This window comes from Phyllostomus hastatus, unplaced genomic scaffold (genome assembly GCF_019186645.2).
Source record: "Phyllostomus hastatus isolate PE091 unplaced genomic scaffold, TTU_PhHast_1.1 phas_contig_159, whole genome shotgun sequence".
NCBI lineage: Eukaryota > Metazoa > Chordata > Mammalia > Chiroptera > Phyllostomidae > Phyllostomus > Phyllostomus hastatus.
Genome location: NW_025333640.1, coordinates 2,332,339 through 2,354,497, shown reverse-complemented (window position 1 = coordinate 2,354,497; position 22,159 = coordinate 2,332,339). Strand labels below are relative to the sequence as shown.

The following is a 22,159-nucleotide window of genomic DNA, read 5'->3' as shown; positions in this document are numbered from 1 at the left end:
CACATCGATGTTTCTCTCCCTCTTTCACCCTCCCGTCCCCGCTCTCTGAATATAAGTGAGTAAATAAATAAATCTTTTTAAAAATCAAATAAGTTTTCCATTTCTTGCTATTCCTCTTCTCCTTCTGGCATCCATATGATTCAGACATTGGTATCTGAAGATACCAGAGGTTAAAGATGTCCCAGAGGTTCCTAAAACTGTCCTTGTTTTTTTTTTAATTCTTTTTTCTTCCTACTGTTCTGACTGAATGCTTTTTCCTTCTTTGTATTCCAAACTGTTGATTTGATTCTCGATGTCATCCCCTCCACTCTTGGTTCCCTGTAGATTTTTTCTTTTTTTTAAAGGTTTTATTTATTTATTTTTTAGAGAGGGAAGGGAGGGAGAAAGAGAGAGAGAGAGAAACATCAATGTGTGGTTGCTGGGGGCCGTGGCCTGAAACCCAGGCATGTGCCCTGACTGGGAATCGAACCTGCAACACTTTGGTTCGCAGCCCGCGCTCAGTCCACTGAGCTACGCCAGCCAGGGCTGATTTTTTTCTTTATTCCACTTAATACAATCTTCACTTTGCCTGGGTCTTTTTTTATGCCTTTGAAATACTCAGTGAGTTCCTGGAGCATCCTCATAACCAGTGTTTTCAACTCTGCATCTGCATAGGTTACTTATCTCCATTTCGTTTAGCTCTTTTTCTCAAGTTCTGTTCTTTCATTTGGGCCATGCTTCTTTGTCTCCTCAGTTAGGCAATCTCCTGTGTTTGTTTCTGTGAGTTAATTAGGTAGAGCTGCTTTGACTCCTGTCTCAGTGGTGTGGCCTATGGTAGAAGAACACTCCCTACTAAGTTGTATGGGGTGGAGCCTTAGGTACGAGCCAGGGCAGGGCAACCTGTGTCACTGTTGCTGTCTGTGGGGAGGGTTCAGAGAGGGAACAGTGTTGCTGCCTGGCCTCTGGAGTTTTGCCCAGGAGGGAGCTCTCTCCCAGTGCTCACCCTGATGCCAGTCACTTCACTTTCTCCCCATATGCCCCTGGTGCCCTTCCAGCTGTTGACGTGGTGCCGAATCCCAGAGGGGGTGGGTCTGCATGAGTCCTAACTCCATTTTGGGCCCTTTAAAAGGCGTCTCTTGAGAATCCTGCCGTTTCTTCCACTACCCCTGCCCCCATTGGTTTTATAGCCCACTGGTTTGGTAGCCAGAAGTTATGGGGACTTATCTTGCTGGCACTGGAACCCTGGGCTGAGTGGTCTGGTCTGGTGCTGGGATCCCTCGTTCTCACAGTATCCCTCCTGGTCTTTACCCACCACACATGGACGTGAGATATCCCGATCCTGTCTCTGCATCTCCCCACGCCTTTCTCTCTCCCTGTGCCTCTCTGCTCATCTCTGTGCGTCTCTGATCCTCCTACCCGTCTGGATGAATGTGGCATCTTTAAATCCTTGGTTGTCAGCCTTCCACACAGCTCAGTTTCCTGACGATTCTGGGTGATGTTTATTGCGTAGTCTAGTTGTATTTTTTGCTATAGTTGTGCTTGGAGGTGAGGCATGTTTATCTACACCTCCATCTTTACTGGTCATTCCATTAAGTACAATGTTAACTGAAGGTTTGTAGATGTTCTCCACCAAGTTGAGATGGTTTCCCTTTGTCCTAGTTCATGGAGAGCAACATCCATGTGAAAGAGAAACATCAATTGTTACACGCCCCTACCAGGGACTGAAATTGCACCCCAGGCATGTGCCCTACCAGGAATCTACTTGGCAACCTTTCACTCTGCGGAACAACGCCCAACCAACTGAGCCACACCAGTCAGGATTAATCTCCCTATTTTACAGTCACCTAGTCAATGACCTGGCCAAGTAATCCAGCTAGTTAGAGCATCATTTGGATATGCCAGGGTTGCAGATGTGATCCATGGTGCAGGCACGTACAGGAATGAACCAATGAATGTGTGAATGAGCAGAGCAACGAATTGTCTCTCTCTCCCGGCCTCCTCTCTCTAAAGTCAATAAATAAAAATTTAACAAAAAAAATGAAGCCAGCTGATCAGCAACTTTAATTTCATCTGCAATCTTAAATTCCTTTCACCATGTAACCTCACGTATTCACTTGTTCTGGGGATTAGGACAGGGAATCTTTAGAGAACCATTATTTTGCACACAACAGCCTGATAAATATGGTGGATAAACTTGACTTAAAAAATAGATGTTTATTTATTTTTAGAGAGAGTTGATGGAAGGGAGAAAGAGAGGGAATGAAATATTGTTGTGAGAAACATCAATCGGTTGCCTCTCGAATGTTCCCCAACCAGGGACCAAACCTGGAACCCAGGCATGTGCCCTGACTGGGAATCGAACCCACAACCTTTTGGTTTGCAGGATGACACTCAACCAACTGAGCCATACCAGTCAGGGCCTATAGCCTTGACTTTTGAATACTGAACCCACCTTGCATTCCTGGAATAAACACCACTTGGTCATGGTATATAATTATTTCCATATATTGCTGAGTTCTATTGCCTAATATTTTGTTAAGGATTTTTCTGTCCCTGTTCATGAAGGGTATGGTCTAGTTTTCTTTTTCTGGATCGCCCTTTTCTGGTTTGGGTATCTTGGTAATTAATGCTAGTTTCATCTGATGAATTGAGAAGTGGTCCCTCCTCTTTAATTTCCCAGAAGAGATTATGTAAAAGTGATGTTCTTTTTTGAGCCTTTGGTAGAATTCTTCATCTGGACCTGGAGATTTCTTTTTTGTGAGTTTTAAAATTGAACATTCAATGTCCTTAATAGTTATAGGGTGAGGCTGCTTGCTTGGACTTTAAGCACATAGCCAGAAATAGCCTTTGGAATCCACTGGAGGCCTGTGTAACTCTGGGCAACCTGTTTATCTTGAATTGTCTAATAAAGTTGGTAACAATACCTGCCATAAAGGAGCATCATAAATGGTTAATAATGTCACAGTAGTTAGTTTTCACTTTATTCATCAAAAGCAATGGGGAGCCATTAAAGGAGTTAGAACAGGGGAGGGAGGTGATCACAGAGGCAGAGTTGGCTTCTGAGGCCAGGGTGGAAGAGGGACGGAGGGGTGGGGGTGGGGGGTGACTATGGAGACCTGAGGCCCAAAGAGGTGGCAGGGGTCCAAGTGGGGGAGGTCTGGAGGTGCTAGATTTTGGAAGGTCTTTGAAGGGAAAGTGGGCAAGCACATGAGGGAATAAACTGAAGCTAGTGTTTGGGGAGCAGAGGGTTGCCAAACTGGTGGATGGACCCGTGGAAGGCGGCGTGGGGGGGGCACTCCAAAAGGAGGTCAGGGCAGGACAAAAAGAATAATTCACATTTATCCAGCTCTTACTGTCTGTCAAGCCCTGATCCTTAACCCTTAAATGGAATTATTATCCCCACGAGGAAAACAGAGAGGTGGCAGACAGCCAGCTGCAGTCACAGCACCTCGCAATAGTGCAGCAGGAATTGGGGTCTGATGGCTCGACATCCGGGCCCCCATGTCCTGTCCCCTCTTCCAGGCTGGGGTCCGGGTAAACCTATTCGCGGCTGAACCCAGTCAGTGGCTCCCCGCAGCTTGGAGGAGCCCCACCCCGGGCTTTTAGTCCTGACAAGGACTGGGGAGATCCGATGCACTGCGCTACGGAGCAAAGGTCCCTGAACGGAGGACTGGGACAAAGGACAGGGTTGCAGCCAGCAGACGCACACCCAGCCAGGCTCCGCCCACGTGTCCTCTTGCGCGAATGGTGGAACGGCCACAGGCCCTGGGTGCGGGGTTTGATCCGGGAGCTGATGGGCTGGCTGAGGACCAAACTCTACAGCTCATTGGATAAGTGAGGACAGGGGCTCTTGACGATTGGTCGAGGGCAACAGCTGCCCATTCCCTCAGTCGGAGAGGGGAGGAAGCAGGCTTAACATTGATTGGCTAGAGGGAATCAAACGACTACTGTTTATTGGTTGAGATGAAATAAACCTCCGATAATTGATTGGTGTACACCGCTCCGGCCCAATAGTGATATCAATCAGTGAGGGCCCATTGGAAGAGTGGAAATTAACCCTTAAGAGGTTGTGCCAGGCTGGGTGAATTAGACCTGCGGAATGAGTGGCTTCTCCATTCCGCCCCGCAGCCCCAGGGCTTAGAGGTTTGTCATCCCGGGCTTCAGTTTTTCCGTCCCCGCTGCCGAGACCTCTGTGTCCCTCAAGAAAGGCGGCCGCAGACCTCTGTTTTCCCCTTCGTTCTAGCGGGCTGAACCCCTGCGTCCCCCAGTCCTAGGCCTCAATCCTGACAAGGGTGTCCAACCCTTGGCCGGCAAGTTGCATCGGGCCCAGGATGACTGTGAATGTGGCCCAACACAAAATCGTAAATTTACTTAAAACCTTTCTCTCTCTTTTTTTTCTCTTCAACTTTCGTTAGTGTTTGTGTACTTAATGTGTAGCCCAGGACAACTCTTCTTCCAGTGTGGCCCAGAGAAGCCAAAAGGTTGTATACCCCTGCGAGGTAGCCTCGGGGGGAGCCACTAGTTCCCTCAAAGCAGATGTCCTGCGCCTCAGTTTCTCCATTTGTACCTGTGAGATCTTGGTTACCATCCTCCTCCCATGGAGAGTGGCCTCAGGCTTCAGTTTCCTGAATGGTCCGGGGGGGCGAGGCTGAGCCCCCGACTCCTCCTCCCAAATGTGTAGTCCTGGGCCTCAGTTTCCCCCCTTACACCAGCGGGCCGAGCCTCCAACCCGCCCACCCACGGCAGCCAATGGCTGGGGCGTCCCCCCGATTTGAGGCGGAGCTGAGTCACGTGCCTGGAAGAAAGAACGAGCGGGGCGAGGGGTTGGAGCAGCCATGGCAGGTACCGCGGGGCTGTCCGAGAGTTGGCAAGGCGCAGGGTGGGGTGACTGCACTGACTAGGGGCGCGTGGCCCTGCTGCAGCCTGTCGCTGTCCGCAGCTCCGGAGTCGCTCTCTCCGGCGGGCGGCGTGGGCGAGGAGGCGCCGGATGAGGACGAGGATGAGGCGGAGGCCGAAGACCCCGAGCGGCCGGCGGGAGCGAGCGGAGCGCGCGGCAGCGGCAGCGGCAGCGGCGGAGCCGGAGTTGGGAGCTGCGTCGGGGCCGGGGGCGCGCTCAGCAGGCGCTCGGTAACACTGAGGGTGCTCCTCAAAGACGCGCAGCTGGAGCCGGGCGCTGGAGTGCTGTCTATCTACTACCTGGTGAGCATTCCCTACCTCCCTTCCCATCCCGCCTGGGGCAAGAAGGGAAAACTGAGACCCAGAGCTTCCTTGCAGCAAGCGGAGCCTGGGAATGGGGAGGGGAAACCGAGGCACGGAGCATCCAGACCCAGCACTAGCCCAGAAGGGCTCGAGGACGTCGTTCACCAAATACCCAATTCTACAAAGAAGAAACTGAGGTTCAGAGGCTACCACTGCTTTCTTGGCTGTGACCTCACTTAACCTCTCCGTGTCCTAGTATCCTAGTTTCTTCATTTGGAAAATGGGATTTTTTTTTTTCTCCCATGGGGTTGTATGAAGATTAAATGAATAACGCGCTCAGCAAGTGCCTGCTACACAGTAAGTGCTTTGTGTTTGCTGTTATTACTATTATTGTTACTGTCATTGTTCATTTTGTGAATGGTGGTTCGTGAACTGAGCACCTGGTGTGTACCAGGCTCTATATTGGGTATTAGGGACACAGCAGTGATCAAGACAGACCCTGTCCCTACCCTTTAGGGGCTCACAGTCCAGTGCGGGGGAAGGGAGGATAGACATATAATTGGGCTGGTTTGTTCCAAGCTGATCAGGACTGTGATAGCAACGTACAGGTACTGGAGGCACCTAAGATGGAAAGCTTCCTGGAAGGGGTGCTGAAGTGGGAAGTGTGTGCTACGCTCTGGAAGCAGGATGGGATCAGGGAGGACTTCCTGGAGGTGGGCTTGGTGGGTACCAGATCCTGGGCCCAGCCAGCCCACTGTCACTGCAGGGGAAGAAGTTCATGGGGGACCTGCAGCCAGACGGGAGGATTGTGTGGCAGGAAACTGGGCAGGTGTTCAACTCACCCAGCGCCTGGGCCACCCACTGCAAGAAGCTTGTGAACCCAGCCAAGAAGTCGGGCTGTGGCTGGGCCTCCGTCAAGTACAAGGGCCAGAAACTGGACAAATACAAGGCCGCCTGGCTCCGGCGACACCAGCTCCATGTGCCTGCAGCTACCGCCGACGAGGTGCGTCCTTCAGCTTCCTGGATGAAACCCCCTGTGACTAACTGTCAGAGAGGAGTGCCCACAGAGAGAATATTGGAGCTGGGGCCTTGAGGAATGAATAGGAGTTTGTGAGATGAAGGAAAGAGCTTTTCAGAGAGAGGGAATGGCAAATGCCAAGCTGCACAGGCACGAAGCAACACATGCTGCTTAGGGAACCGTGATTAGCGGATGCAGCCAGGGGTTCAGATGTGTTGGGTAGCTGAGCGGGCTGGACCATATCTGGAAAGGTCTTGATACTAACAGATGTTCCTTGAATGGTCACCAGCTGGGTGAACTTGGCCAAGGACCCTCTCTGGGTCCTTAGTCTTCATCATCTGTAAAGTGGAAATGATAACAGTGACATATGTTTTATACACATTTAGATAGACTAAATACATGTGATTATATCTAGCTGGCAAGTCTGAAATCTGTAGGGCCACTGGCAGGCTGGAAACCCAGACAGGAGTTGGTGCTGCGCTCTTGAGGCAGAATCCCTTCTTTTCTGGGAAACCTCAGTTTTTGCTGTTAAGGGCTTTCAACTGATGGGATGATGCCCACTCACATTATCCTCCACTGAAAGTCAATTTATTATAAATGTAAACCACACCAAATGCCTTCACTGCAACACCTAGATTAGTCTTAGGTTAAATAAATGGGTAGTGGAGCCTAGCCAAGATGACATACAGAACTCACCTGCACATATGTCATAGGGCCATTTACTCAGCAAACATTTAGTAAATGCCACCTCTAGGTGCTGGAGATAAAGGAGAGAGCGAAGAAAAAATAACTGTCCTCATGGGGAGACAGACAAAAAACAAAATAAGTCCATCTTACAGTATTTCTGAAGAATGGATGGGCATTGGGGGTGGGGAAATGGAGTGGTCAAGTGAGGTTCACTGAGAAGGTGACATCTGAGCAGAGAAGGGGGCGTGGTGCGGGGAGAGCCTTGAGGGTATCTGGAAAACAGCAGGCTCGAAGTCCCTGAGACTGGATTGTCCATGGCTGTTGGAGGAGCTATGAGGAGGCCAAGCCGCATGGCTGGAGGAGAAATGAGCGAGGGGGTCAGAGGGAGGAAGTGAGGGCAGGGTCGGGATGGGGTAGGTCTGCAGGGCCTGTGGGCTGCTGGGAGAATACTGCCTTTTACCAGAGGGAGGTGGGAGGCCTGGAGGCTTGTCGGTAGGAGGGATAGGACCTCACTTGGATGCTCACAGGCGCCCTCTTCTGGCTGCTGAGGAGAAGACTGACTGAGGAAGGACTGCCCAGGGCCAGACTGAGCTGGTCCATGTGGGCAATGATGGGCGGAACCAGGCCTGCCATTGAGGTGGTGGAGAACTGCTTAGATTCTGGCTAATTTTGAAAGTAGGATCTGAAGGGATTTGCTGATTAGATTAGATGTTAGTGTTAAGAGTTTTGTTCTGAGCAAGTTGGTGGATGGGGTTGCTCTCATCAGAGATGTGGGGATTTGATAGTAGCAGGTTGGAGGGGACAGTTGGGTGCATCGTGGCTATATTAAGTGTAAGCTCCACACATATGGACATTGAGGGGCAGCTGGACCCTGAGTCTAGAGCTCAGGAGAGCCTCAGGTTGGAGACAGGACTGTGGTTTCATTGGGGCAGAGGTGGGCTTGGAGTCCCAAGAGTGGACTGGTCTATCCTGATGGAAGAAACCCCAGGATTTAGCCCTAGGCCACAAGAGAGAGATGGGGTGGCCGAGGGGACCCTGGAAGGAGTCAGGGAAGCTGGGTGAGTTCAGGCCCCTGAGGAGCTGCCAAGAGGTCAGGGTACCAGCTGGGTCAGATGCCGCTGGGAGGGGAAGGAGGACAGAGACCAGGATGTGAATGTTGGGTTTAGACACAGAGAGAAGTTTAGGAGAGAGCAGGGGGAGAGGTTGTTGAGAGAATCTAATAAAATAATTCATGTGAAGTACATGCTTGCTCAGTGGATGGAGCAACAGAGGATGGGTAAATTCTTTGCATGTATTAACCTATTTCACCCTGACACCAACTCTGTTGGGCTAGAAATCATTGTGGCATTTTATAGCTGATCATAGAGCTCAGAGAAGTCAGGGTTCTTGCCAAAAGTCACACAGCTTGTCCAGGATTCGAACCTGAGAGCCAGCCACCTGAAGGAGTTCAGACCTGAGATGTGCCAGAGCCTTAGGCTGCTTCTCCTCACTCTCTTCCTCTAGTGGACACCCAGGGCAACACAGACCTAAGAGAGGCGGGCCAGGGTGGAACTTGAGAGGGTGGGGTACAGCCGGCTGAGGGTCCCGCCACTGTCCTCACCCCTACCCTGCCAGAGCCCAGCCAGCGAAGGGGAGGAGGAGGATCTGCTGATGGAGGAAGAGGAGGAGGAGGTTCTGGCAGGGGTCTCAGCAGAGGACAAAAGTCGAAGGCCACCTGTGAAGGGCCCCTCAGAGCCTGCCCACCCCGGTGAGAGGCATGAGGGAGGGAAGGAGGCAGGGCAGGAGGCATGCAGAATTCAGGAGGAGGCTGGGGCAGGCCTGGCCTTTTCCTCAGCACCCCCGAGATGCATGGCTGACTTCCTAGCCCCCAGTTTCACCACCTGACTTCTTCACTCTAACGCTGGATCTCTCACTCCCATTGCCCAATTTCTTAATATGCTGCCTGCTTTCTTCACCATGCTGCCCGATTTCCTTGTTCCCCAATGGGATTTCTTTGCCCTGTTGCCTGATTTCTAAACTTGCTGCCTAATCCCCTCCTCCCCACCCGGTGCCCCGCTCTCCCCGCACCGGGTTTTCTGAGATCCTCAGCGGATCCTTTCCTGAGTCCTTCCTCTGGTTTTAAATCTCAGTCCAACTCGTCAGCCTGCTGCCTCGTTCCCCAGACCTGCTGCCATATTTTTCTTTCTTGGTTCTCCCTCCACCCTTTCTCGGGTTGCCCTGTCTTTGCTTTCCAGTCCCGGGCTGGGGAGGGACTGACACTGGCCTTTTTTCCTTACCCTCTCTGGGCAGAGGCCACGCCCCTGGGAAAGCGAGGAGAAAACAAGATCCGGGCGCCAGTGCGGTACTGCATGTTGGGCAGTCGCGACTCTGCCAGGTCAGGCGGGCCCCCCCCAACCCCCGCCCACCACACCCACCACCGTTCACATGAACGCCAGGGCTGGTGGAGAGGGGAGAAAGGGCAGGAGTAGGGTGGGGACAAGGCCTCCTCAGAGCTGGTTGGAGGCGGGGTGGGCTGAGGAGCCAACCTGGGTGTTCTAGACACCGTGGGGCCCTCTGGCTCCTACAGGAACCCCCACACCCTGGTGGAAGTAACATCGTTCGCCGCCGTCAACAAGTTCCAGCCATTCAACGTGGCCATCTCCAGCAACGCGCTGTTTCTGCTGGTGTGTCCAAGCCCTACCTTGTCTTTCGTGGGCCAGGGGCTCCCGAGCCTGAGCAGAGGGCTGGGGTACTCCGGGGAGGGGCATCCCTGGAACGTCAGCTCCGTGTGGGTGGGGACCTTGTCTCCTCATGGGTACTCGGTCGATGTTTGAATGGAGGAGGAGGTGGGAGGGCTGGCCCCTGCCCATTACAAGGGCCCTGGGTCCCCAGGATGGGGTTGGGGTCAGCTGCAGCCTGAACATGTCTTCTGGTGCACCTCTTCCCCAGGACTTCCACAGCCACCTAACGCGCAGCGAGGTCGTGGGGTACCTGGGGGGACGCTGGGACATCAACAGCCAGAGTGGGTATTTGGGGCTGGGGTGGGCAGAGGGATGCTGGGGGCCAGGGTCGATGTCCACGCCTTCTTCCTGCTCTGTGCAGTGCTCTCGGTGCTGAGAGCCTTCCCCTGTCGCAGCCGGCTGGGGGACGCGGATACGGCGGCTGCCATGGAAGAGGAGGTGAGGGGACGCGCTGGGTGGGCTGGGGTGGACACAGCTGTCCTGGAAGCTAGCAGAGTCTGTGCTTGAAACATGTACAAATGCATGTGTGTGGGCCCCGTCCCCTCCTGGCACCTAGTAAAGGCCGCATAATAATAACTGCCGTCCTTAAAAGTGCTTCCATAACGGCTCTCAGTGTGCACCTGGCACTGTGCTCAGCACGCCCCCTCCCCCTCCCCGTGGCCCCGTCTGTGTCCCTCAGGGATGGGTGAGTGGACAGTGATCAGTGGGAAAGGTCCTTCTTCTGCCCTCGCTTGCCTCCACTTTCTGTAGGCATTCGAGAGTGCCTGTGCCTGCCCACCTGCACGCAGCCCACCTGTCTCTTTAACTGTTTATTGAGCATCTGCTGTGTGCCAGGCATTGTTCCATGAGCTGGGGACACAGCAGGGAACAGAAGTTTTTGCCTTTGCTACATGACAGGCCCATCTTTTTAAATGTGTGTGTTGGCTCTGCCCCTACTGGACTCCGTTAGGGTGGGGGCAGGCTCCGTCTGGGTCATTGCTGCATCCCCGGGCCTGGTACACGGCAGGTCCTCCTTATGTGTTGCCATACATGGGGCTGGGTAGGTGTCAGGAGTGCTGGCTGCAGGGAGTGGCAGGAGCACCCCAAGGCTGGCAGGGCCCCCGGCTCCCCATCGGCCCCAGCCTTGCCTCTGCCCCCCAGATCTACCAGAGCCTGCTCCTGCGCGGCCTGTCCCTAGTGGGCTGGTACCACAGTCACCCGCACAGCCCGGCCCTGCCGTCGCTGCAGGACATCGACACGCAGATGGACTACCAGCTGCGGCTGCAGGGCTCCAGCAATGGCTTCCAGCCCTGCCTCGCCCTGCTCTGCTGTGAGGCCTGGGCTGGCGGGGCTGGGGGTGTGGGTGGGCCTGCCTGTGTGACTCTCTCCCAGAGCACGAACTCCCCAGGCCCAGCCCCCTCTCGCACTCTCCCCCCACAGCCCCTTACTACTCTGGCAACCCGGGCCCCGAGTCCAAGATCTCCCCCTTCTGGGTGATGCCACCCCCTGAGGTAGGCAGGGCGCTTGGGGTGGGTGGGGGGCGGTGTTGAGGGCCAATGTGCGGGCTATGGGCCATGGGGTGGGAGGTGTGGGTTGGCTGGTGGTGACTGGCTGGTGTCCCTGTCAGCAAAGGCCCAGTGACTACGGCATCCCCATGGACGTGGAGATGGCCTATGTCCAGGACAGCTTCCTGACTAATGACATCCTCCATGAGATGGTGAGCTCACTCCCGGGTGGGGTGGGTGCCCCTCACCCCCGAGGGACAGGTGGGAGCTGAAAGCACATAGCTGGACGCACAAGCTCAGACTCAGGGAGCTGCGGCTGAATGTTCCACGCCAGGGCCCTGGGCAGCTTCCTCTGCTGAAGAAAATCACCTGTGGCTCTTAGGATCCAGTCCCAGGGCCTGTTGCGACTCCTCCCTTGTCCACTTGCTCACCCACCTGGCCACCTAGTTGTTCTGGAACACGCTAGGGTCTGCTTCCACCTCAGGCCTCTGCACCTGCCACTGCTTCTCCAAGTGGAGACACGTGGAGGACTTCAGGTGGTACCTGGATGGTTTATAATGCGTGTGCCTTAATAGGCATTTAAAAAATGCCTGTTCATCACACCTGTGATTTCACGGGTACCATCACAATGAGGCTGGAGCAGGGAGCTCGCGTCAGGCCTGTGTGAGGTGAAGAATCACGTTCAGCGTGACTTCCTGGGGGCGTTCCCTCTTCCAGGGGGCTTCCTGGGGGAGCCTCCTGCCGAGCTCCCCTCTCTCTGCTGGGCCACACTGCTCGGTGGTCCTTCTTGGTGAGTGGTAGTCTACTTGTCCAGTTAGCCTGGAAGCTGTCATGACGGGGTGGCAGTGGCTGTCGTGCTGGACCCCCAAGGTCCGGCGCCGGAAGGCCAGGGGCCTGGGCCCCAACCACACCTTGCTCCCTAGACGCTGCTGGTGGAGTTCTACAAGGGCGCCCCTGATGCGGTGCGGTTCCAGGAGCCCTGGGACCCAGAGCACACCTGCCTCGACAAGCTGAAGGTGAGACCTCTGCCCCTAGTCCTGGTCTGAGCCCCTCCTGGAGGACAGTTCTCGGGGAGCCCCCAGATGTACCCACAGGTAGCCTGAGAAACAGTACTTCCTAACTTGTTCTGTACAAGATATTTCAGCTGGAAATTAACACTGCCAAAAAGCCTTGTTCTATCACACAGAGATGGGGGTGGGGGGGAAATCACCATCACACAGTTGGAGAAGCTGCTCCCAAGCCCATCTCATTCCACTACCGCCAGCAGGGGGCGTGGGAGGGGCCTGACCCAGTTCCGAGCCAGGAGAGCAGCTGGGGGGTGATGTGTGCGCTGGCCCCGCAAGCAGTGGGACATTTAAATGGGGCTTTGGGGGCCTCCCGTGTGTCTGCTTTATCTCCTGTTTGAACGTCATTCTCCTAAGACACTCTCAGCTCTGCTTCACAGAGAAACAGTTTCACACGTTTGCTTGTTTTGGTGAAACTTTTAAAGAAAACAGTGACCAGGGCCTGAGGTTGCCCCTGGCCACCTCCCACTCAGATACTGGGCTGCTGGGTGGAGGGGGCACCTGCTGTCTTTGGAGGCCCTGGAGCTGGGCGGCTCCCGGCATTTGGTGTGTGTGAGATCCGGGCTGGGGTGAGAGCAGATCTGGAAAATGCAGGTAACCCCCTCAACCCAGACATGAGTCAGCTGGGCCTCAAGTTACTCAGCGCTCTTGGTAGAGAGAAAGCGCTGCTTCAGACAGCCCTGCGGACCTTGGTCAGGCAAGCCCTCTGCCAGTGGCAGCACTGGGGCCTGGGGGGGCAGGGGGTGGTGCAAGGCCCGACCAGGACTGCTGGGCAGAGTCCTGAGGCACCGGCGCCACCCCTTTCAGATCTCCCTGGCCGGCAGGATGCCCAAGGACCAGGGCCTGTGCCACGTGCTGGAGCAGGTGTGCAGCGTCCTCAAGCAAGGCATCTGAGGGCGTCGGCCTCTCAGGACCTGGGAGGACTCCTGGTCAGACTCGGAGCCCCTTGCCCCACTCTCAGCAGCTCTGGGTGAGGGGGAACGGGATTCAGGGCTTTGTCTGTGGCTGTGACTGGCTTGTGCGGTGGCAGGGGCTTACACAATAAAGGAGAGAAACAGCCCAGGCACAGGTCTCGCCCTGAGGTGGGGGTCCCCGCAGCACTTGCTGCTGGACACAGACTGCTGCCCGGAGAATCCGGGCTCGACCCCAGCCCCACTTCTTCCGGGGCTGTGGGAAGGGGACTCCTGAGGACATGCCTCCCGTGCTGGTGACTAGGTAATGAGTCACCCTTCCTGGGCTCACTGTGAGGCCTGTGCCCACTCCAGGAGTGGCTCTGGGTAGGGGTCTGGGGGTGGGCAACCACATGGGGCCTGTCCTGACCAGAGTCCCCTCGGGAGGGCTGTGGGTGTCTGGATGAGCAGAAGGCCTGCTCTGCACTACAACCAGGCAAGAGAGTGTAGAAAGAGACATTTAATACTTTGTTTTTCTTTTAAAAATCAAGATTACATTTCCATCCACCCTAGACTGTGACCAAGGCCATACTGCTTGTCTTGGTCCAGATGCCTGGGTCTCTCCCACTCACGGTGGTGAGGGACCTTGGGGAGGCGCAGAGCCTTGTGTCCTGGGGGCTGTGCAGGGTCACTGAAGGAAGGGAATGTGAACCAGGCCAGAGGCCCCCCATTAAGCCAATTTCATTTCAGATCAGGCCAGAGGGGAAGTGGATGCAGGGCTGGGGCCTGCTGGTCTGGGCAGCTGCCTACCTTAGTCTAAAAGAGACAGCTGGGGACACTGTCAATAGGGGGGATGGCGGCCAGCTTGGGGTGTGGGAAGGCCTGTGACCCCCCCAAGATGGCCCCAGCAGCCAGAGGTCTGGGAACATACATCAAAGCCTTTGTGCTTGACCTTCAGCAGAGAGGAAGCTGGGGGCTCCCGTGGTCCCATGTGTGGCAAGTTAAGTGTGTGTGCACGCAGCTGGCAGTAGCACCTTGTACCAGACAGAAACGTTCCGTGTGCTGGGCTGGGGGCAGGGCACCCTGCAGGTGGGCACTGAGGGGACCTGGGGTGGGGTGGTGGGCATGGTATGCGGGGCTCAGCACCCTGCAGCTGAGGAGAGGGCCTGCCTGTCCTTAAGGGCGAGGTCCTCCTACAGAGGTGGCATCTGGGGGTGTGCAGGGGCCTGAGGAGTATCTTAGGGGAATTTAAAAGCAGGGTAGCGAGCATCATCCAGGGGTCCTGCTTGGACCACCCCATCTCACAGACTTACAATCTGCTCCCAGTAACGGCAGGTCAGGGTGGGCCAAGCCCCAGTGTGGACGGGACAAAGGGTGTGTGTATGTCTTCGTGAGTGGAGGGGCCCGCCCAGAGTTGCCAGTCCTGGGGGCAGCGGGAGGAAGTTAGTGTTTCTAAGAGCACCTTAGTGTTAGCCCCCGCACGGCAGCGGAGCCCCAGACGGCTGTGTGGAGTGGAGAGGGGAGGCCCCACCGCCACTGTGGGTGAGCACTAGTGTAAACGGGGCCCCGGCCCCCCACTGGAGCTGCTGCCTCAAGTCCCTGGTGCCCTGGGAGGAGCACTGCCCAGGAACGTTGGGCCACGTGGAACACAGGTGATCTGGACGGAGGGGCGGGCAGGCTGCCGCTGTCACTGAGGCAGGGGCACCAGCACCTCCACATAGCTGAGGGGGAAGAAGCCCGACTGGCCGTGGAGCATGCCCTCGTACCAGTTCTCGTCAATCTGGTTGGTCAGCGTGATGATGTCACCCTCATGGAAGCCCAGCTCCCCATCATTCTCGGGCTCAAAGTCGTATAGTGCTTTGCAGCTCGGCTGGTCCAGGGGCGCTGCAGGTGGGCAGGGGATGGGTGTCAGGTCTGGGTGTCCAGCTGAGACCCCACCAGCTCCTGCTGCCTTGCTGTGCCTCAGTTTCCCCTAAGGAGAGCTGCTCCTCCCTCTTGCTCCCCAGGGATATTGGGAATAAGAAGTGGCAAGAAGGACGGAAAGGGTTTGCGAGTGGGAATAGCTGGAAACGCTCAGTGGCATGAAGATGACAGGATGACCAGAGCCCACTGCCCTCAGGGTGCCCCTCTGAGAGCCCAGAGCCAGTGGGTGCCCCAGGCGCTCACAACAACCCCTCTTTAGCAGGCGGAGGCCACAGAGGCAGGGACTTGCCACCCAGCTTCTTCCCTGTTTAAGAGGCTGAGAGGACTGACCACAGGGGTGCCCACTTCTACAGAGAAGGGGAGTTAGCAAGACCCTACAACAGACTGGAAGGCATTGTTATAAACCAAGGCAGGGGGACACTCACGCATGCTCCTGCTGGGGGTCCGGATGGGCTTGTCGGAAGATCGGAAAGATGACGAAGCTGCTTGTAGACAAAACACACGGGTGCGCTCAGAGTGTTGGGCTGGGGTATGGGTCCCATCTCTGGGGGCCCCTTTTGCAGAGGGCGAGTGGGTAGGCAGGAGGCACCAGGCCGTACCATTTGGATGGAGCGGGGGGCTGGGGGCTCCTGCACAAGGGGCCTGTTTCTGAGGCCCTGGGACAGCAGAGACACCTCCTGCTCCTTACCTGTGATCTTGGGGGCCGGTGCGCAGGGGAAGCCCCCGTTGGACTGCTCGGGCTCTCCGAGCTCGAAGGTCTCCCGGGGCTTGGGCTTGTACTCGCGCTTAGGGCGCGAGGAGGCATCCCGCATCCTGCACACAAAAGGAGAGACGTGAACAGCCACAGAGCCTGTGTCCTGAGCCAGGGTGTCAAGGCCAGGGGAAACGACCCCCCTGCCCCCTGTTCACACTGCTTCCCCGTGGGCGGTGGGGCCCTGGGGCGCTGGGGCTGGTCCCTAGACTCGAGCATTTTGCAGGTTGCCAGTAATGGGCTGGATGCTGCTAAAGCCCCTCCAGTGCCACCAGAGAAGCACTGCTGGCGAAGGAGACTGGCAGTGGAGGACGGGTCCCAGGGGTCACCCCTGGGTGAGCTGCTTCCGGTCCTCAGGCCACTCCAGTCCTGTCCTTCAGAGACCAGGATGAGCCCCTACTCCCACCCTCACAGTCCGGAGCTTGTTTAGGAAAAGTCAGCCCCCCCAGGCTCTGGATAGCACTGGGCTATTGGGAGGAGGTATGTGGGGCCTCTCAGGGGCCAGCCCAGGAATCCTCAGCAGGGGCTCCAGGGTTCCAGGGACCCCACAGCCACGAGGCATTTCTTGGCCGGCACAGAGCGGGAGAGGCTCACCTTCGCTTGAGCTTGCTGGCCAGCTCGTCCAGGATCTGCACGGCCTGCCGGTGGTACTCCAGCTGGGCGTCCACCAGGGCAGAGAGCTGGCTCACCTGCTCAATCTGCAAACCACCAGTCAGAGCTGAAGAGGGGGCTTCGCTCTAACTCCCACCTCCAGGCTACCTCCCGCCAGGAGCCTTCCCATGCCGCTCCAGGCAGGGGCCCGGCCGACCTGTGCACTGCAGCAAGGGTGAAGGGCCCAGAGAGGCCCACAGTCTCAGTGGGCCCCACTCTGGTCATTGTTCGACTTTCATTTCCTTCACCCTGTAAACGGGCCCTGGGCCTCTGGAAGCTAGCACCCCTGCAGGGCCCATGGACATACGTCAGTCTCCAGGAGGTTGTGCATGCTGGTCTCAGCCACCTCCTTGGACTCTTCGAACTTCTCCAGGGCCTGGCGCAGCTCCTCATCGGGGATCTTGCCCTGCCTCTTCTTCTTGTAGTCGAAGTCCAGGCGGCGGCCCTCCAGCTTCTTCAGGTGGTGCTGGGGGCAGGGACAAGGGTCACACTGCAGGGCCACCCCACACCCTACGGCCCTTCCTGCTGCAAGTATGTGTGGAGGTGGGCCAAGCTGGAGCCCAGGATGGGGAGGGGCTCACTGTTGAGTGAAGGACCTGGGAGGGATCCCGGAGAGCTGTACTGGGACAGGTGTACTGGGACGTGGGTGTACGGCCATCAAGGCATACCTGGATCTCCTTCAGGTCTTTGTCGCACAGGTTCTGGAGGGGATCGATGAAGTTCTGCTTGACCTCTATATCCAGGGCATCCTTCACCTCGGCCAGGCACTTCATGGACTCCCCTGCATCCAGCAGGGCGTCGCCTGTGGAAGGGACGGGAGTAGGGGAAGAAGCTGTCACAGGATGCCTTGGCCTGAGATGCCCAGACACCTCCAACTTCTACACTGACCCCACAGGCAGGACCTGGACCAGAATTCAGAGCAACAGACCGTCAAGTCTGAATCTGAGCTGCAGTGGCCTGGGGTTGGTGACTACAGGTGTCAAAACAACATGCCCTTCCACTCTTAGAGGGGAGCAAATTTGGCCTGAACCAGCTGTGGCATGAGCTGGGCCTGCCCTTGGCCTTGACCCTCCCTTACCTTTGGGGCATGGGGGGACACACAGAGAGCAGCTCTTGCCCTCATCCAGGGACCAGCTAGCACCAGAGCAGATTCTAGAGCTATGGGAGTGAAGCACCCTCCTATTCGCCAGCGTGGGGTGCAGGCCTTCCTTCCCTCAGCCTGGCCACCTGCCCGAGCCGCCCTGCCCAGGCCCGAGGCCCCCTTAGAGGCCTCACCGAAGTTGGACTCGCCGCCCAGCTCCTTCCCGTGGCGGATCATGCACTCGCCCAGCAGGCCCTCCGACTGCGGGTAGCCAGGGTTCTTCACCTGCCCGCGGATCTTGGACACCGTGTTGAGCATCGTCAGCTTGGCCCTTGAGGCTGGAACAGAATGGGCCAGTGGGCACGTGGGTGGGCATGTGGATGGGCACTCCTGGAGCCACTAGGCCTGCACTTGGCCAGTGCTGCTGGCTGCCTCCCTCTGCCCTGGGTGCCCCCTGTCCCCGAAGTCCACTCATTCACCCACGTGGGTGTGTCCCTGGCACAGGCCTTGAATGGACATGCCAGGGTTTGCTGCCTATCCCATGTCCACAGCCTCCCAAGATGGGAACTAGCATTTGGATCATCCTTGAAGGAAGGTCCCTACTTGCCTCTCTTCCCAGGGGACCCCCACCTCACACTCCAAAGGCTGGGGTGTGGTTGGGGCCTGACCAACGAGGGATGAGCACCCAATTCAAGGTGGCCTGGTCAGTCGGGTGGGGGAAGACGCTCCTTTCTGATGGGACTGTCAGCTGCAAAGATGACTTAAGGCAAGGACTGACACAAGGAGTGGAGCTGCCAGATGAGGAAGAAAAGCAACACACGATCCCAAGGACACCCTTCAGACATCTGCATCCAGCCACGCCCACCCATGGCGTTTGTGCTTTACCAGAAGACTCTGACCGACACACACAGGGGAGTCAGGGGCAGATCCCGTGCCGCTAGCTGGTGCCCCTACCTGGGTTGGGCTGCAGGTATTCAATGGTTCTGGCCAGGACTTCCACCACAGCCTTGCTGGTAACGTCCACCTTCTGTAAAGAGAGGCAGTGTGTGTGGTTTCAAAACCCCTGGGACTCCACCCAAGGTCCAACCAAGGCCTCAGGACAGCCCTTGCCCTGCCCTCCAGTTCCCGCCTGCCTGTCTCAGAGCCCTCCTAAGGGCTGCAGGATGCCTGCTACCCTACTATCTAGGCCACCCTGATAAGCCCCCCCGCCCAAAGCTGGGCCACATGAGGGACACAGTTAATGGCATTGGGCATTTGACAGGGTGTACCACCTCTCCCATTACCTTCTCCATCTCTTTGAAGTCATCGTCAAGCTTGGTCCCTTCGGCCCCTCCGACCTTCTCACTGACCAACTGGGGAAGAGAAGGAGGTAAAAGAGTGAGTCTTCTGGGAAGAGGAGGGAGGCCCTGGGAAGACTTCCCGCCACGCCACGCCCACTGCCCATGGGAGTTGGGAGTTGAGGGGTCAGGACATGCATGATGGCTTCTCAGGGACACTGGACACAGCAGCCAATGGCAAGGCAGGTGGCCGGGTGAGGCCCTGCCTCAAAATCCACATACACCTTCAATGAGGGCGGGGGCACCTTCTCTCAGAATGAATCTCAGGGACCCCTGGGAACATCACTTCTCCCAAAATGCATCCTCTGGGGGGCACCTGAGAGGCGAGCAGGTCTGTGGTGGAGAGGAGTTCCCACAGCTTAGAGACCATGAAAGTGCATCTGACAAGCCCCGCTGTGGGGGGAGGGGGTGCAGGAGTAGACTTCCCCTACTGGGGCCAAATGTCATGGTGCCTGGAAACCATTTCCCATGAACATGTGTGTGCATGCAACCACATCTGAATAGCAGTTTGGCATGTTTAGTCACAACACTGAAGAGTGGAGCATGACAAGTTTGGTTTCTCACATTTAATCACAGACATGTGCCTGTACACACACACACACACACACACACACACACACACACGGAGTTTCCTGACACCAGCAGCAGTCTCCGCCCACCCGTGAAAACCCCTCCTAGGGCTCCTGAGGATGCTGGGTGGCTGCCAGCCTGTGGGAGGAGCCAGATCACCGGCACACAAGGATGGGTCCACCAGCTTCTACCTGTGTGGTCTTGGATAATCTGCTTCACTGGGCCTCAGTTTTTCCCTTTGAAAAATGGGGTGATAGGTATGCACTCACAGGGCCACATCCTGACTTCCGTGGCCTGCTGCATGCCTAGGGTGCCTTCGGGGCGTGCCTGGCATACAGGAAGCACTGGGTACTCATAACTACCCACATCTCTGACTACTACTACTTTCTCCACATGTCTTGTCCCTCCAAGGGGACTGAGCAGAACTCGAGGGCCAGCCCAGCCTGTCCGTATTTAGCTGCTGCCCCCACTCTGCTCCAATGGGAGTTGGCAGGGAAGGGGGCTGCACATCCCTGAAGGTCAGTGGTTCTCAACTTGGCTGCACCCGGGGAGCCCAGGAGGAAACTGGGCGCAAGTGAGAGAGGGGACCACTGCAGTGAGGGGGGAGGAAGGCAGCAGGGCTGGTGGGGGGCTGGCCCCGGTAATGTCCTCCCCAGGCCTGCTGGGCTGTGCTCTGTGGGGCACCATCCTCTAGGGCAGCGACTTTCAACCTTTCTCATCTCACGGCACAAATACACTAAAATATATATATATATAATTTTATTTCACTCACACCAGACAGCTACTGTTGAGTTAGCAGCTATTTTTAAGTTTAACAATCTAGGGAAAAAGGGGTCAGTGCCCCTGACTGAACAGTTAGGCAGTGCGTGTTTTAAAACTTTTTGTGGTGCACCGGTGTGCCACAGCATGCTGGTTGAACATCGCTGCTCTAGGGGACCTCATGACCTCATAAGGAAAAGATCCTGCCTGTCTAGGTGTTTTGGGGGCATTCTACTTTATTTCATGGGAGTTTCACTTCTTTTGATTACGGGAAAATAGGACGTTCTCAAAATTCGGTGGTTGCCCGAGAGGGAAGTGAGTGAGCCGACTGCCGTGAGACACTCCCCTGGCGCACAGGGAGGGGAGCTGAGGTACTGGGGCTGGAAACCACACCTTCCGGGCCGAGGGCAGGGGGGCCGAAGCCCGCTCAGTGCAGCGCTGAGGGCAGCAGCCCCCCTGGGGAGAAGCCCCTGCAGCCTCTTCCAGTCCCCCGAGGAGTGTCACCACCCTGCCCTTCCTGGGAATCTGAGACTCAGCTTTGCTAAGCCCTCCAGTTCCCCTGGCCCCCCTACCCCACTCAGGGCCACATTTACCTGGCCACCCTTGGTTCGCTCGGGTACCCGGGAGGCCTTGGAAGAACTACCAGGCTCCCACCGGTATCCCCACCGCACCCCATCTGGGAGCCCTGAGCTCAAGTGCCTAGGCGGTGGTTGGTTGTCCCCACATCCCTGCTCTCCAAGGCCCAGTCTTCGAACCAGCATGAACAGAGGTTGTAGGGACCACCAGGTGAGAGGGTGTGAGAGGCACACTGTTAATTTGGGGTGCAGATTCTACACATGGGTGTTATTTCCACAGCCACATCTACCGCTCTCGCTGGGCCCAAGGACGCGTGTGTGAACTTGTAGAGGAGAATATGACAAGAGGGACAAAAGGAAAAGGGAAAACCAGAGAAACCACACGCCAACCCAGCCACAGAAACAAAGAAGGGTGCAGTGCTGAGTGTGGGGCTCCCCAGTAGGCATGACCGTGGGCCAGCAGACGGAACCTGAGTGACCATAGGCAGAGCTGGGAGCCATGTGTGGGGTACAAGGAAGCACCTTTGGGTGTAACAAGCAGCCTTTTCTAGGGGCTGCCTGGGGTAAGTAGCCAACCCAGGATGCTCAGGGGTCAGTCAGGTCACTACTGTCTGGGTATTGGGGCCATTGGCCCAGAGGTGCCCTGTCCGTTGGGGAGGCCACCACCCTGACACTTCAGTCTTGCTCAAGTTCACACACGCGTCCTTGGGCCCAGCGAGAGCGGTAGATGTGGCTGTGGAAATAACACCCATGTGTAGAATCTGCACCCCAAATTAACAGCATGCCTCCCACACTCTCTCACCTGCTGGTCCCTACAACCTCAGTGTTCCCACACTGCAAGAGGACGCTGAGGTGCAGCACCTGGAGGAGTCCAAGAGGCTGAGGCCTGAAGCCCACTTTTCCCCTCCCATGTAATAAGGAGCCAGGGACCCCCCAAGTTCAGTGTGTGGAAGGACTGTGCCTCCCTGTTTGAGACCTGTGTGGCCACAGCACCTTCCAGGGGAAACCAGGGCAAGTGGATGACCGCTGCCCCCTCCCCCGCGGGGCCGTGACCTTGGTGGTGTGGGGAAAGCAATGCCTCCTGGGCTCCACCTGGCTGGCTCAGAACCTGAGTCACCAGTGGGGAGCCCTACCATGGCTGCCATTGTAAAATCCATGCTGGTGCCAACACAGGTCCCAGCCCGAGCCGGAATGCCCTCCAAAACTCTGCCCCGGCCAAGTGGGGCCCAGGGCTGAGAAGTCACTGTGGGAGAGGCTGCCACTCAGTCAGACATGGCAGCGGCCTCTTGCCCACTGGACGACTCTTGGGACTTTGCAAGCCTGGTTTCTGCTCTCTCAGATCCCAGGCCCAGCCAGGCCGGGCTCCGTGCTCTCCTGCGCGCACTTTCCCAGCGGGGCCTGCGTGCCACATGTCACTCTTCACGTGGGGCGGTCTGTCCCCTTTGTCTGTCTGGTGCCCGATGGGAGCTTG

At 56.6% G+C, this 22,159-nt stretch overlaps 2 protein-coding genes across 3 annotated transcripts in view; one reads left to right on the top strand and one right to left on the bottom strand.

The window, feature by feature from the left end:
* Positions 1-4,738: 4,738 nt before the first annotated feature.
* On the top strand, positions 4,739-13,217 carry MPND (MPN domain containing). The gene is made up of 13 exons (XM_045831024.1): positions 4,739-4,821; positions 4,919-5,178; positions 5,945-6,181; positions 8,498-8,630; positions 9,173-9,257; positions 9,450-9,546; positions 9,812-9,884; positions 9,965-10,041; positions 10,744-10,912; positions 11,023-11,093; positions 11,210-11,299; positions 12,011-12,103; positions 12,959-13,217. Exons 1-13 carry the CDS (start codon positions 4,815-4,817, stop codon positions 13,043-13,045), a joined length of 1,479 nt encoding a protein of 492 aa, XP_045686980.1. The 5' UTR covers positions 4,739-4,814; the 3' UTR covers positions 13,046-13,217.
* Positions 13,218-13,546: 329 nt separating this feature from the next.
* SH3GL1 (SH3 domain containing GRB2 like 1, endophilin A2) overlaps positions 13,547-22,159 on the bottom strand; it is a 35,259-nt gene continuing 26,646 nt past the window's right edge. Inside the window, exons 2-10 of one of the 2 annotated variants that reach the window (XM_045831025.1) lie at positions 18,731-18,799; positions 18,402-18,474; positions 17,642-17,785; positions 17,035-17,168; positions 16,674-16,832; positions 16,310-16,413; positions 15,653-15,777; positions 15,390-15,449; positions 13,547-14,925 (exon numbers count right to left, since the gene is read on the bottom strand). In XM_045831025.1, the coding sequence (XP_045686981.1) occupies positions 14,729-14,925; positions 15,390-15,449; positions 15,653-15,777; positions 16,310-16,413; positions 16,674-16,832; positions 17,035-17,168; positions 17,642-17,785; positions 18,402-18,474; positions 18,731-18,799 (1,065 nt within the window). In that variant the 3' untranslated portion in view covers positions 13,547-14,728. The remainder of the gene's footprint in view (positions 14,926-15,389; positions 15,450-15,652; positions 15,778-16,309; positions 16,414-16,673; positions 16,833-17,034; positions 17,169-17,641; positions 17,786-18,401; positions 18,475-18,730; positions 18,800-22,159) is intronic. The other variant, XM_045831027.1, reaches the window with a different exon arrangement.

Excerpts from the sequence above, each read along its gene's own strand:
- MPND (XM_045831024.1), top strand. Across the intron at positions 5,179-5,944 it reads TGCTGTCTATCTACTACCTG|GGGAAGAAGTTCATGGGGGA; the intron begins GTGAGCATTCCC and ends CTGTCACTGCAG. Across the intron at positions 9,885-9,964 it reads CTGGGACATCAACAGCCAGA|TGCTCTCGGTGCTGAGAGCC; the intron begins GTGGGTATTTGG and ends TGCTCTGTGCAG.